Genomic DNA, 14148 nt, shown 5'->3' on the forward strand with positions numbered 1-14148 from the left:
TGTGGTGTTTCCTTATGTTAAACGTGCTACATAAATGAAAATTGTTTGTAAAATAAACTGAACAATAACCAACAGATGATAGCTAACTGCTAATAATTGACTCAATTGGGATTTTTAGTCCACTGGTTTTAAATGTTTTACAGAGAGTTTTGTTTTATTTGTTGTCATATCCTTGCTTCCCAAAACCACTAGGCATTTTCATCAGGTGTAATACATTTTTGTAACAATATCCATGTTTGAAGTTATCTGTAATTGAGTGAATTGTCAGTTATCTACTTTTGTAATTACTGGTTCTACAACTTCATCAGTAACTGTTTTTTTGCTTGGCTGAGGAGTATCAAGGGATTTTTCTGTTTCTCCATCTGAAGGGTTTACTTCCTCTTCATCAAAGTTATTATAGTTAAGTGGTTGTACTTTATTTGATTTGTCCGTTGTAGGCTCTTCAACAAAGTTTTTAAGAAAGTCCAGCTTTGGAGGCAACATTCCATTATTGAAAAGATATGTGGTCAAATACGAAACGCTTAAGTTCATCAGCAAGGATGACAACATCGACAGTGTTTTGAATGGAAATCTTTGAACATAAATTGGCCCACCTGGAAACTGAATATCCAAATAACACCCGGCATAACAGATAAAGGGTTCTAGGCGCAGGTATGGCTCACCGCCACCAACACGCAGGAGCAGACCAAAGATGTAACCAGAGACGCAGCCATATGAATTACATCCCTTGATGAAGAGTACGGCCAACAGTTGTGGGAAAAGAAGAACAAAGATAAGATCCGAGCTCAGATACCACATTCCGTAGACGGAATTAGACAACCACGTCATTCCTGCCGCTATTCCTCCGAACAAAATGATAGCTCCTCTCATGACCCACACAAGTTCCTTATCCGTGGCCTGTAACACACATAATTAGGGAAAGAAAAGACGCTGATTAACAGTTCTTAATGAGTAAACATGAGAATGTTAAATTATATGATGTGATCATGATTGCTGAGTTGCTTCTACAAGGAAACAATTTCTACTCTGCTCCTCTGAGTTCCCTTCCATCCTCTAATCATAGAACTAGTCCCCTGGTTTAGAGATGTAACCTTTGGTAATATGATTCACAAAAGTGTCAGAAAACAATCTCCCACGTATTGAGGTTTCAATCCATCAAATAGAACTTATTTTAAAACATTTGCAACATTTTGTATGATTGAAAGTGTTCAAGGTAAATGAACAGGATACTTTAACTCTGAATGTTTTTGCTCATGAGATGTGGACAGCTGTACCAAGAGACAGTCCTGAAGAATAGACACTGCATGTTTTCATTTCTATGACTTGCCAGAATTGATTGGTCTCTGACCCAACCTAACATTAATTATTGCCAATGGACACTAGGAACTGCAGATGCTGCATTACCAAAAACGACACAAAGTGCTGGATTAACTCAGCGGGACAGACAACATCGCTGGAGAGAAGGAATGGGTGAAGTTTCAGGTCATGACCCTTCCTCCGACTGATGTCAGAGGAGTGGGCGATGCATAGATAAGGAAGTGTATAGATAAGGAAATGTAAGGTGTGAAAACAGGTCAAAGGGAATGGAGGTCAAGGAAAATGTAGAATAGATCATTGTTAGTTGGGAGAAGGTGACAACAAAGCAAACAGAGATAAAATGTAGATTAGTTTATTTATTAGATTAGATAATTCGATTATGGATTAGTTTGGTTTAGTTTTCTGTCACTTGTATCAGGGTACAGTCAATAGCTTTTTTGTTGCGAGCTATCCAGTCAGCAGAAAGACTGTACATGATTACAATCAAGTCGTCCACTGGGTACAGACACAAGATAAAGGGAATAATGTTTAGTGCAAGTTTAAATCCAAATAAGCTCTGAGCTGCATAGACTATTGCACTATTATTGTTTGTTTGTGTTTCATGTGTACGTGTGTGTGTATTTATAGATATGCATGTATATATATATATATATATATATTTCCACACACACTGACATTTTTTTTCATGTTTATTATATTGTTTACAGTGTAGTATGTTTACATATTCTGTTGTGCTGCTGCAAGTAAGAATTTCATTGTACTATCTGGGACATGTGACAATAAAACACTCTTGATTCTTGTCCAGTACAGTCCGATTAATGACAGTCCAAAGGTCTCCAATGAGGTGGATAGTAGTTCAGGCCCACTCTCTAGTTGGTAATAGGATGGTTCAGTTGCCCGATAACAGTTGGGAAGAAAACCTCCCTGAACCTGGAGGTGTGCATTTTCACATTTCTGTACCTCTCGCTAGATGGAAAAGGGGAGACGAGGGATTGTCTGGGGTGAGACTTATCCTTGATTATGCTGGTGGCCTTGCCGAGGCAGTGTGAAGAAGGGTGTCAATGGAAGGGTGGTTGGCTTACGTGATGGTTTGGGCGACATTTCGGGTCATGTTCTCCAGAGGTGCTGCCTGGCCCACTGACTTACTCCAACATTTTGTATCTTTTTCATTGATCGTTGCCAGCATGATCACTATTAATATTACCTTGGGTTCCAAGGAACAAATTGACTGGTGTTCAGTCTCAAGATGCTGACCAATTGAGAATTTAATTTGACATTAAACAAAATAATATATATTGAAACAGTTCAGCGACCTTCAATCATAATAATTAATACATTTGAAAGTTAACATGATTGAATAAGTTGAATTAATTTCCCGTATTCCGAACTGAACAATCATTGCAAACTTAATGAAAATGTATTACTTTGTGAAATATATGAAACATCATGAAATAAAATAAATAAGTGCAATACATAAATTTGAAGACTTGTAGGTTAAGGCATGCTCACTTCAAGCCGAAATGCAAATTGATAAATATTCCGAGTAAACATGGAACTTGCTGATAGGATGGAAGAATCAGCTGATGACATCACCGCAGCAGAGATGGCTCCGAGGCCAAAATATCCAATATAACTTGGACAAAGGTACCGTAGAATTAAAGGCAATATCATCTGAGTCTGATTCCTGCCTGTTGGGTCTGGAAGACCATAGGAAGTCTTATTCCAATCTGCATTAATGTATTTAAAAAAAAGAATTTAATTTAGCAATTTACATTGCTAATAAGTATAATCCTCCATTTAGTAGTATCATAAGTGCTTGATATTCAAAATTTTATAAATTTAAACTTGTTTAGTTTAGTTTTATTTTAGTTTTAGTTTTGTTTAGTTTCGTGATACAGTGTGGAAACAGGGCCTTCGGCCCACTAAGTCCGAGCTGACCAGCAAACACCTGTACACTAGCTTAATCCTACATATATAGGGACTATTTTATAGAAGCCAATTAACCTACAAACTTGCACGTCTTTAGAATGTGGATGGAAACTGGAGCACCCGGAGAAACCCATGTGATCACAGGGAGAACATACAAACTCTGTACAGACAGCACCCATAGTCAGGATCAAACTGGGGTCTGGCGCTGTGAGGCAGCAACTCTACCTCCGTGCCACTATGCACGATGTCATTTGTGTACAAAATCATGAGAGGTATAGATAGGGTGAATGCACAGTCTTTTATCCAGAGTAGGGGAATCAAAAACAAGAGGACATATGTTTAAGGTGAGAGGAGCAAGATTTAATACAAACCTTAGGGACAACTTTATCAGTCAGAGGGTGGTGAGTATTCGGAACACACTGCCAGAGGAAGTAGTTGAGGCAGATGCTATAACAGCATTTAAAAGTCAATGGGACAGGGGGATGGATGGGAAAGATTTAGAAGGTTATGGGCTGAATGTGAGCAAATGGGACTTGTTTAGATGGGGAACCCCCTTGGTCAGCATGTTTCTGTGCTGAATGATTTTATGGTTTTATTCCCAGCTTCAATATTTTAAGACAAAGACAGTAGGCTAGTGTCTATCTTCGGTTTAAACTAGTATCTGCAGTTCCTTCCTATGCAGGCTAGTTCCTACTGAAATTGGCCCATGAAATAAACATAGCTGCACTATTCTGATGTAAATGCAGAGGGCTGCTGGCTCTTCATAGCTAAAAGTCATCGTGCCAAGCGGATTGGGGTGCAATGGATCCAAAAGCCACTCCCTTAGGACAGGGCCGTTTTTACAGCATTATGGGCCCCCGGGCAAAGCAGTGTACTGGGTCCCTACCGTTACTCTCCCCCACCCCCCTTTCCCTACCAGCCCCCCCCCTGTCGTGCCGGCGAAAAGCACTTACCGAAAAGCACTTAGCGATGGACTTAGGGTGCTAGATTGTTGCGACAAGCACTTACAGATCGCTGTGAGGAGCACTTAGTGACCGAAAATGTTGCGAAAAAAGCACTTATTGAACCTACATTTTTAAAGTAGTATTTATTTATTGCAAGTCACTTAACATACACAGATCAGCATGGGGCCCCTATGCTCGTGGGCCCCCGGGCAAGTGCCCATCAGGCCCATGCGTTAAGATGGCCCTGCCTTAGGACCCCCTGGCAGCTAGCTGTTGTCAAAGGCTTTCTGAACATGGTGAAATAATTAAAAAATATTTTAAGATGAGTTTAACTAAAAATACCTGAGTTTCATGAAAAAAATATAAAAAAAATATAGAGTAGTTCAGTTTAGTTTAGTTTAGCTTAAGAATACAGTATGGAAACAGGCCCTTTGACCATCGAGTCTGTGCTGTAGTCTATGACTATGACTCTATAACTTTAAATTAATGAACGCGAGTCCTTTGTTAGTTTTCTGGTCTATAAATGTATATAAAACAAATCTAGGTGTATATGCCATTAAAAAAAGTATACCTGTACATTAAAAAAATCATATTACCAGTTGATACTCCTACGGCACCAAAGATTACAGATGGAATCGCTAGTCCTACTGTGCAGATAGAAGCCGAGATGGACATTACTTGTGCTTGCGCAGCAGTGGAGGCAGACAATACTCTCTGAAAATATGCTTGCCAAGGGATTCCTCCTAAGATCTAGATGTGGAAAAAAACAACAATTTAGGATTAATTTGATATCTTGCTTTTTATTAAATTGTTGACTTTTGGTACATAAATCTCTCATGCTTGACCAGAGAAATAATTTTAAGAAGGACATAACGTTTAAAGTTCCAACATTTAACTTTGACTCAAAAAGCAACTTTTGGTTGTATTTTAACACATTACATGTTTGTAGTTTTATTGTACGCCATACAATGTTATTGTACCCTAAATGAACAATGGCAGATTGAGAATGTATGTCTTTAGTTTGGTTTAGTTTTGGAGATACAGCGTGGAAACAGGCCCTTTGGCCCACCAAGTCTGTGCCGACTGACCATCATCCCATACACTAGTTCTATCCTACATTCTAGGACAATTTACAGAAGCCAATTAACCTACAACCCCACACGTTTTTGAAAGGTGTGAAGAAACCAGAGCACCAGGAGAAAACCCACCCGGTCACAGGAAAAATATGCAAATCCATACAGACAGCATCCATAGTCAGGATCTAACCCGGGTCTTTGGCGCTGTAAGGCAGCAACACTACCACTGCGCCACTATGACGCCCATCTGCTGTCATTACAGTGAAAATCTAAGCTTGTAAAAGTTCTAGACTACATAGATTCTTACTGTGCAAAAATTGCTAATTTCAAACGAACTGAGTCAAAACCAGCATTTCTGCCACCAAAGAAATAATATTTCTGCCACAACCTACTTCATCTAACTTGAACAAAACATGTTCCTTTCTCCCTTATCTTGCATTCTCTTCAATGCATTTTTGTTGGTCATCACTATTAATGCATCTAATTGAGAGTTCTATGTCCTTGCTATTTTCTGAATAAGAATTTCTTAATTTATTGTTTTCTCAGGATTTGGGTGTTGCTGTCAGGTTATAGAATTATTAAGCATCCCTCATTCCCTTTAGAAGATTATGGTGAACTGCCTCCTTGAACCCCTACTGTTCTTTTAGTGAAGGTAATTGCGTCATGTTGGGTAGAGGATACATCTAGTGATGATGAAGTATCTCCCATATTTCTGTTTGTGATTATGTTACAATTGAAATCTAAATTTTAGTTTTCTCCCCGAAAAAATAATGTTTCTTCTCTATCTCTAGTCCTCACTAATCCACTGATAATTTTAAAGAACTCCTTTGAACCATCTCTTTTCTGGCACACACCTTTCACTCTTTTGTGTAAGAAAATAACTGCAGATGCTGGTACAAATCGAAGGTATTTATTCACAAAATGCTGGAGTTACTCAGCAGGTCAGGCAGCATCTCAGGAGAGAAGGAATGGGCGACGTTTGGGGTCGAGACCCTTCTTCAGACTTTTAGTAACTTCTCACAATGGATAGTTTATTTTCATCTTTTCCAGTGCCTTTCTATCCTTCTTGTCATATTGTGACAGGAACTGTATTTTAACTGTAAAGAGAGGCGTATTTTTAAAAGTTTGCACTATTTCTAGAAAGGATAGAAACTAACTTGAAAACACTGCAGTCTGAATAAGAGTCCTGACCTGAAATGTCACCTATTCATGCCCTCCAGAGATGCCGCCTAACCCCCTAAGTAATTCCAGCACTTTTGATTTTTTTTGTTGTGGAAACTAACCTATCATCATATAATAAAAAAGCTGCAAAGTGCTGGAGTAACTCAGCAGGTCAGGCAGCTTCTCTGGAAAACGAACGGGTGATGTTCCAGGTCGGGACCTTTCTACAAACTCTTCTCAAGGTTCAAGGTTTCAAGGTCAAGGTCAGTTTATTGTCACATGTACCAATTAAGGCACAGTGAAATTTGAGTTACCATACGGTCATACTAAGTGAAAAGCAACGAGACACACAGCCACATAAAAGTTAACATAAACATCCATCACAATGGGGATTCCACATTCCTTACTCTGATGGAAGGCAATAAAGCTCAATCCACTTCCTCTTGTTCTTCCGCAGTCGGGGCAGTCAAACCAGCTGCAGTTGGAGCGATTAAAGCCCCCGCAGCCGACGATCGAATACTATCATATAATATGAATTGAGAGGCACCTGACTATTCTCTGACATGAATTGGGTGCATCTGGCTTCCTGGTCTCTTTTAGACTTTAGTGAGCAACACTTTGATGAGAATGCTTCACTAAAGAGGAAATTGCACTTAACACTGCCCAAATATTTGTGGTCAAGAACATCTGCCCAGAGGACCTCACCTCCAGCTTTTAGGATTGTGACTGTACTCGATTATTATGGCATGAGATTATTTAAAGCAATTAATAGGAATCTTGACTGCAACAGACAGGGCAGGTAACTGACATACTTCCTGGGAACATGTGAGACAGGGTGAGGAACGACTAAGGTGGATAGAGATAGAGCAGACATATCCTCTTGTGGAGAAGATTAAAGCAAGGGTCATGGCTGTGAGATATATCACTGTTCCTTCATGGTTGCTGGATCTAAATCCTGGGATTAATTTTCAAACTTATCTGTAAACACAAGAGAGCTGCCAATCCTGGAATGACAGCCAAGTGAGGTCACTCAATGAGTGGCGTCAAGCATGACCTGGGATGGATTAAAGCCGTTTAGATGAATGGATGTGAAAAAGTTCCATGTCTGCTCATCCAAGGGTATCTTAAAGAGGTATTAGGTCTTGATTAACATATTTAAAGGACCCAACACTAAATTATGGACACTGAATTTAACAGTGACATTGATATCTGTATAGATTGACTCTGGCATTCATCCTACGGTTTTTATATGTATTTATCCATTGCAAACTTTAAGAACATGCACAGTGTATACCATTTTCCATGTTTGTGTACTGTATAAAGTCTATAATCCAAAATGGCCTAGAAATGGAGATTCCTGGAAATACACAGAAAATGCTGGAGTAACAGCGGACAAGGCAACATATCTGGAATTATTGGAATTACCAATTCATTTTCTCTAGAGATGCTGCCTGACCCGTTGGGTTACTGCAGCATTTTGTGTCTATCTTCAGTGCAAACCAACATCTGCAGTTCCTTCATAAACATACCTGAAAATACAGCCTTTTACTGGCAACGGGAAGCTTTAGGATGACAATTATCCCAAATTGAGTGGCAGATGCGAAGACTATCAGAATATTAAAGATGTCCCTTCAATGTTTAGCTTTCATACCAATGTCCCTACATCTTTGTAATAAAAAGGAACTGCTGGTTTAAACCAAAGATAGACCCAAAATGATGGAGAAACTCAACTCTGCTTCCCCAGGCAGCATCTGGACAAAATGGATAGGTGACGTTTCGGGTCGGAACCCTTCTTCAGATTATCTTTATTTCCTTGTACACCTATACTGCCCTAGCATTCCACATGGATACACTCTTTTAAACCTATTCTCAAGCCCTTTAACAGAACCCTGCTTATGCTCGCCAGTAATGATTATTCAAAAGAATATGCCAGTTTGGGGGAATACTCTTCTCACCACATTGAGGCCAACATGGTGTGGGTAATGGATTGGATTGACTGTGATCCAGCCCATTATCTCATTGCAATATTATGTTCCCTTCAAACCACTTACAATGTAGGCTATCTCCCGTGCCAACAGCAAACTTGATAAAGCCATTTTCTATACCAAATATTGAATCAGGTAAAGAATGGCAGGCTGGAATTGGAGAAGCCCAGCCCTCTCAAGAGGGTTATAGAAGTGGCAGAGATTAGCGAAGCCCTGAAAAGAAATTAATACAATGAACAGAATTTTAAGATGGGATAGTGTTAGACTGAAAAGCTCGCAATTAACAGGGGCAAATCTGAGGTGCGGATCACGGCATTAGGGTAAAAATTAATGCTGTGCGTGAAAAAGCAAGTAATTGTCGGAGAGGAAGACAGAATAACATGACAGCCTAATCCAGGACCAGTTTTATTGGAAATCTCTGGAGTTAAGACACTGCACAGGAAAACTTGCACTCATGCATCAGGCAAGTGGGGATGTTTGTTAGAGAATAACATGGTTAAAGTCCATGCTGAAAATAAAAATGCTCAAAATAAAGTGAAAAGTGAACCCAAGAGGCAATCCTTTTAGTGGAAACAGTTTCACATACTTGGTTGACATTGGCAATCTTACTTGTATGCTTCAGGACCATCCATGTCACATTTAAAAATAATAGGGAAACTACAAAATTACTTTAAACCACCATCTTTGTGTATTGTGGAGAGTTATAAATTGTAATCTGCAGTTGAATGTCATGTCAATTGTTCTAGAAAAACTGCCACGACATTGGCCTGTTTTTAGATTGCATAATGTAATTTATGTAAGACCAAATCACAAGCACAGCCAGTCCGTGTTACAAGGCATTCTAGATCTAAACATCAAACAGTCGAGGAAGATAGCTACATCTATTGGAATGGCCTTTAAAATCATGAAGGGATTCCAGCCAGCACTGAACATTATGTTCCTGAAGTACACTGATCGATAGCAGTTGTTCTGACATTGAGTCCAGTCACATAAGCCTGAAAGGCATGTGATATTTTTATCAGAAACAATTGTGCTGTCACCAGTATCTTTCTTTACGTGTAGACTTTAGACATAAAGTGCGGAAACAGGACCTTGGGCCATCGCGTCTGGCCAAGCAGCAATCACCCCGTACAATAGTTTTAGTTTTGTTTTTTAATTTTAATTTTGTTTATTGTCCCGTCTCCCGAGGTACAGTGAAAAGCTTTTGTTGCGTGCTAACCAGTCAGCATTAAGACTGTACGTGATTACAATCGAGCCATCTGAAGTGCACAGATACATGATAAAGGGAATAACGTTTAGTGCAAGATAAACTCCAGTAAAGTCCAATTAAAGATAGTCTGACGATCTCCAGTGCGGTAGATAGTAGCTAGCACTATCCAACACACTAGGAGCATTTTTCAATCTTTACCGAAGCCAATTAACCTACAAACCTGCATGTCTTTAGAGTGTCGGAAGAAACCAGAGCACCTGGGAAAACCCACGCGGTCACAGGGAGAACGTACCAACTCCGTACAGACAGCATCCGTAGTCAGAATCGAATCAGAGTCTCTGGCGCTGTAAGGCAGCAACTCTACCACTGCACCACTGTGCTACCTCTGACCTCTAACCACAGATTACAACTTAAAACTCTCCACAGTACCTAACGCTGCTCCCTTCTCAATGGCAATAGTTTAGCAAAAGTGAGCTAATCAGAGTACCATATCCCCTATGTGTAGAGGCAAAATGTTCATCGCAAGACGAGGGGGTGGCAGTGAAATAGTGCTCCGCACAGGTGGAGAGCCAGAGAAGAAATATATATATAACAGGACTGAAGGATGAGCAATGCAAGGTGCACAGAAAAGCGCACATACACCGTCATAGAGACTGAGAACAGAAATGTCAACATTGCACTTTCATGATCCAGATATCAACTGATCTTGCTGCTGCTGCTGCTGCTGCTACACCAATCAATTATGGGAAGGGATTATATAGTACATTGTCATTATTAAGAAGCAGATGAATACCTATTCTGCTGCAATGCCGAGTCTATTAGGACAAATTAATGTGCAGTAATCTCAGGAGTTGTAGAGTCATACAGCACGGGAACAGGACCTTCACCCCAACTCATCCACGCCTACCAAGGTGCCCCATCCAAGCTTGTCCCATTTGCCCACACCTGTCCCATATCCCTCTAAACCTCGATTATGGGCAAACATTGGGTCTTCTGGTAATAGTGGCTGATTATATGAATGATTCAACCCTACTCGGAAGAGTTTGGATGAAAGTGTTGAGGATGGAATAAATCAATGTATTTGGCTTTAATAAACCATGACCACATTTAAACAAAATCTGTAACAATATGAGGAGATATTCAAACATTCATACATGGGCACTAAAGTTGGGTTTAGTTTATTGTCACATACACCAACGTACAGTGAAAAGCTTTTTTTGTTGCATGCTATCCAGTCAGCGGAAAGACTATACACAATTACAATCAAGCCACCCTCAGTGTACAGATACAGTATAAAGGGAATAACGTTTAATGCAAGATAAAGTCCAGGAAAGTTAAATTATTAATAGTCTGAGGGTCTCCAATGAGGTAGATGGGAGGTCAGGAACGCTCTCATGGTTGGTGATAGGATTGTTCGGTTGCCTGATAACAGCTGGGAAGAAACTATCCCTGAATCTGGTGTTATGCATTTTCACACTTTTGTATCTCTTGCCTGATGGGAGAGGGGAGAAGAGGGAGAGTCCTTTGTGAGACTCATCCTTGATTATGTTGGTGGCCTTGCTGAGGCTGCGTGAAATGTGGATGGAGGCAATGGACACTAAAGTGGGTGAGTAAGAAAGGAGAAGCAGTAGGAGTGGGACAGGAATAGGCCACTTGGCTTCTGATGCCTGTCCCACCAAACAATATGATTATGGCTGATAGAAACATAATGCTGGAGTATCTCAGCGGGTCAGGCAGCATCTCTGGTGAAAAGGAATAGGAGGCGTTTTGGGTCAAGACCCTTCTTCAGACGCCTTCTAAAGTGATCTGAAGATGCCAGTCTGAAGAAGGGTCTCGACTCGAAACGTCACCTGTTCCTTTTCTCTAGAGATGCTGCCTGACCAGCTGAGTTACTCCAGCATTTTGTATCTATCTTTGGTGTAAATCAGCATCTGCAGTTCCTTCCTACACATATGATCATGGCTGATCTACGCCGACCTCAGCTCCTCCTCTGTGCCAGTTCCCTTAATCTCCCGATCTTTCAAAAAAATTATATACCTGCATCATAAATAGTACCCACGATCTCACCTCCACAACCCTCTGGCATAGAGAATACCAGAGTTTCATCACCCTCTGCGAAAGGAAAATTCTACTACTTTTATTTTAAATGGCCTATTTTCAGAAAACAAAAGCCAAATGCATGAGTGTGTGCTTAAAGTCATATATAGGTCAGTGTAGAAAAAAACATACTTAGAACTTATTTGTCCCGCATACTATACTATAGTATTTGAATAGTATAGTCTCTTCCACATACTATACTCGACATACTCGAGGCCATAGTCTCAGAATTAAAGAACGTTCTTTTAGGAAGGAGATGAGGAGAAATTTCTTTAGTCAGAGGGTGGTGAATCTGTGGAATTCTTTGCCACAGGCCATCAGTGGATATTTTTAAGGCAGAGATAGATTCTTGATTAGTACAGGTGTCAGGGTTTATGGAGAGAAGGCAGGAGAATGGGGTTAGGAGGAAGAGATAGGTCAGCCTTGATTGAATGGTGAAGTAGAGTTGATGGGCTAAAGGGCCCAATTCTACTCCTATCACTTTTGACCTTATGACCTTATTTTAAATGAAGCTAACGGGATGCTGCAATAATTTGGAAGTTTCTGAATGGTACTAACCTTTTTAAATTCCACATTAGGTAATTAATTGTCTGAATTTAAGTCCCCCCACAAGTGTTGCCGCCCCAGATAATTAGTTCAGCCTCTGCATTATTATTCCAGTAACGTAACCATCCACGCTGCCCATGTCTACGTGAAATATATATAGCCAGTAATTACCCTATAGGTTACCATTGACTGTGATGAAAAACAGTTTCATACTTAACTGTTCATTTGCAGTTTGCCTCCCTATATCGTGTTGAGAAATGTAGAACAATTTGGAGTCATTTGGAAACTAAATTATTTTACTGATAAATAAAATTGGTTCCTAAAAAAGGTATTAATAAAATATTCTTAAATCTTGAAACATAAATTAAATAATTATGCGGCACATAGTGGTACAGCTGGTAGAGCTGCCGACTGACCGTGCCAAAGAATCGAATTTGATTCTGACCTTGGGTGCTGTCTGTGTGGATTTAAACGTTTACCCTGTGACTGCATGGGTTTCCTCCCACATCCCAAAGATGTGCAGGTTTGTCGTTAATTGGCTTCCCTAAAATTGTCCCTAGTGTGCAAGGTGGATGATAAAGTGCGATAGAACTAATGTGAATGGGCGATTGATGTTCAGCATGGACATGTTGGGCTGAAGGGTCTGTTTACATGCTGTATCGCTAAACTAAACTCTAACACATTAACTAAAATAAATTCAGAGCCTGCTGTTTTGATTTGTGCTCAGGCAGCATCTCTGGATAGGTGATACTTCGGGTTGAGACCTTTCTTCAGACTGGATAGTTGACATTTTGGATTGAGACCCTTCTTCGACCCAAAACGTCACCTATCCAGAGATACTGCCGGACCTGTTGAGTTACTCCAGCACTTTGTGTCCATTTGTAGATTAATTGGCCACTGTAAATTTCCCCCTAATGCGTAATTGAGCAGTAAAATTTGGCCGGTTGGGGAGGGGTGAGGATGTGATACGGAGAGAATAAAGATGAGATTAGTGTAGGATTATTATAAATGGGTATTTGATTTTCTGCATGGATTCAGTGGATCTGTTTACATGCTGGATGACTCTATGACTCATAACATTGGTAGCCCAGTTTTCATGGGAATAAGGCTCAAGGTTGGTTGTAGGCAGTTGTTTGCTCCGTAGAAGTTAGAGGTTATTGTGGTTAATTGTGGCAGTAATGTTACCAACCCTGTCTGCTACTTTTGTCTGCAACCCTGTCTTATACCTTCGATTTGTACCAGCATCTGCAATTATTTTCTTACACTACCTGTCTGCTACTTTCCTACATAAACAAATTTCTCAAGTGAGAATCAGCTCCATATTGTTGTTTTAGCCATTCAAGATGGGTCTGTGAAGGTAGGAGATAGTGTTAGCACCACAGCCAGGAATTAGTGTCAAGTGTGGTCGACAGGAAAATTGAGGGCAGGAGGAATTTAGTGCAAAATGTAGCGAATGCTTGCTCTTGCTCAGTTTTTCAATATACATGCACCAAATTTGCACCTGTGCAGTTGTTTTTCTGTTCTCAAAATGTACCTTATTATGTCATTCAGAAAATGTGGGTAATGCACCACAGACCAGTCAATATCTGTAAGAGAAAGATAGGTTAACATTTTGGATGTAATTAACCTGAGAAAGAGTTTACGTATGAACCATTAACTCATCTTACAGATTCTGACTGAGCTGTAGTGGATTTATGCTCCTTTTTATTTTACCTCTGAATCATTTTGGTATAATTTTAGTGTAAAAGTTTTGCAAACCATAAGCTTTAAGGGCATTGCCTTCAAACTCTTGCGTAAATGAGATAAGGAGATCTGGGATTGAGGATCTCTAATCTGCCAATTCAGAGAATGGGCTGAGGTTGGCAGAGGGAGGGAAGGAGAGA

General features: G+C 40.0%; 1 protein-coding gene across 1 annotated transcript in view; it reads right to left on the minus strand.

Annotated features, from left to right (window-relative positions):
* Window positions 1-235: 235 nt before the first annotated feature.
* The window catches only part of LOC144595555 (high-affinity choline transporter 1-like), a 31346-nt gene continuing 17433 nt past the window's right edge, over window positions 236-14148 (minus strand). The window contains exons 6-8 of the mRNA XM_078403097.1: window positions 4787-4940; window positions 2827-3044; window positions 236-897 (exon numbers count right to left, since the gene is read on the minus strand). Of these exons, the coding sequence (XP_078259223.1) occupies window positions 265-897; window positions 2827-3044; window positions 4787-4940 (1005 nt within the window). The 3' untranslated portion in view covers window positions 236-264. The remainder of the gene's footprint in view (window positions 898-2826; window positions 3045-4786; window positions 4941-14148) is intronic.

The sequence above is a fragment of the Rhinoraja longicauda genome, chromosome 7 (genome assembly GCF_053455715.1).
Source record: "Rhinoraja longicauda isolate Sanriku21f chromosome 7, sRhiLon1.1, whole genome shotgun sequence".
Taxonomy (NCBI): Eukaryota; Metazoa; Chordata; class Chondrichthyes; order Rajiformes; family Arhynchobatidae; genus Rhinoraja; species Rhinoraja longicauda.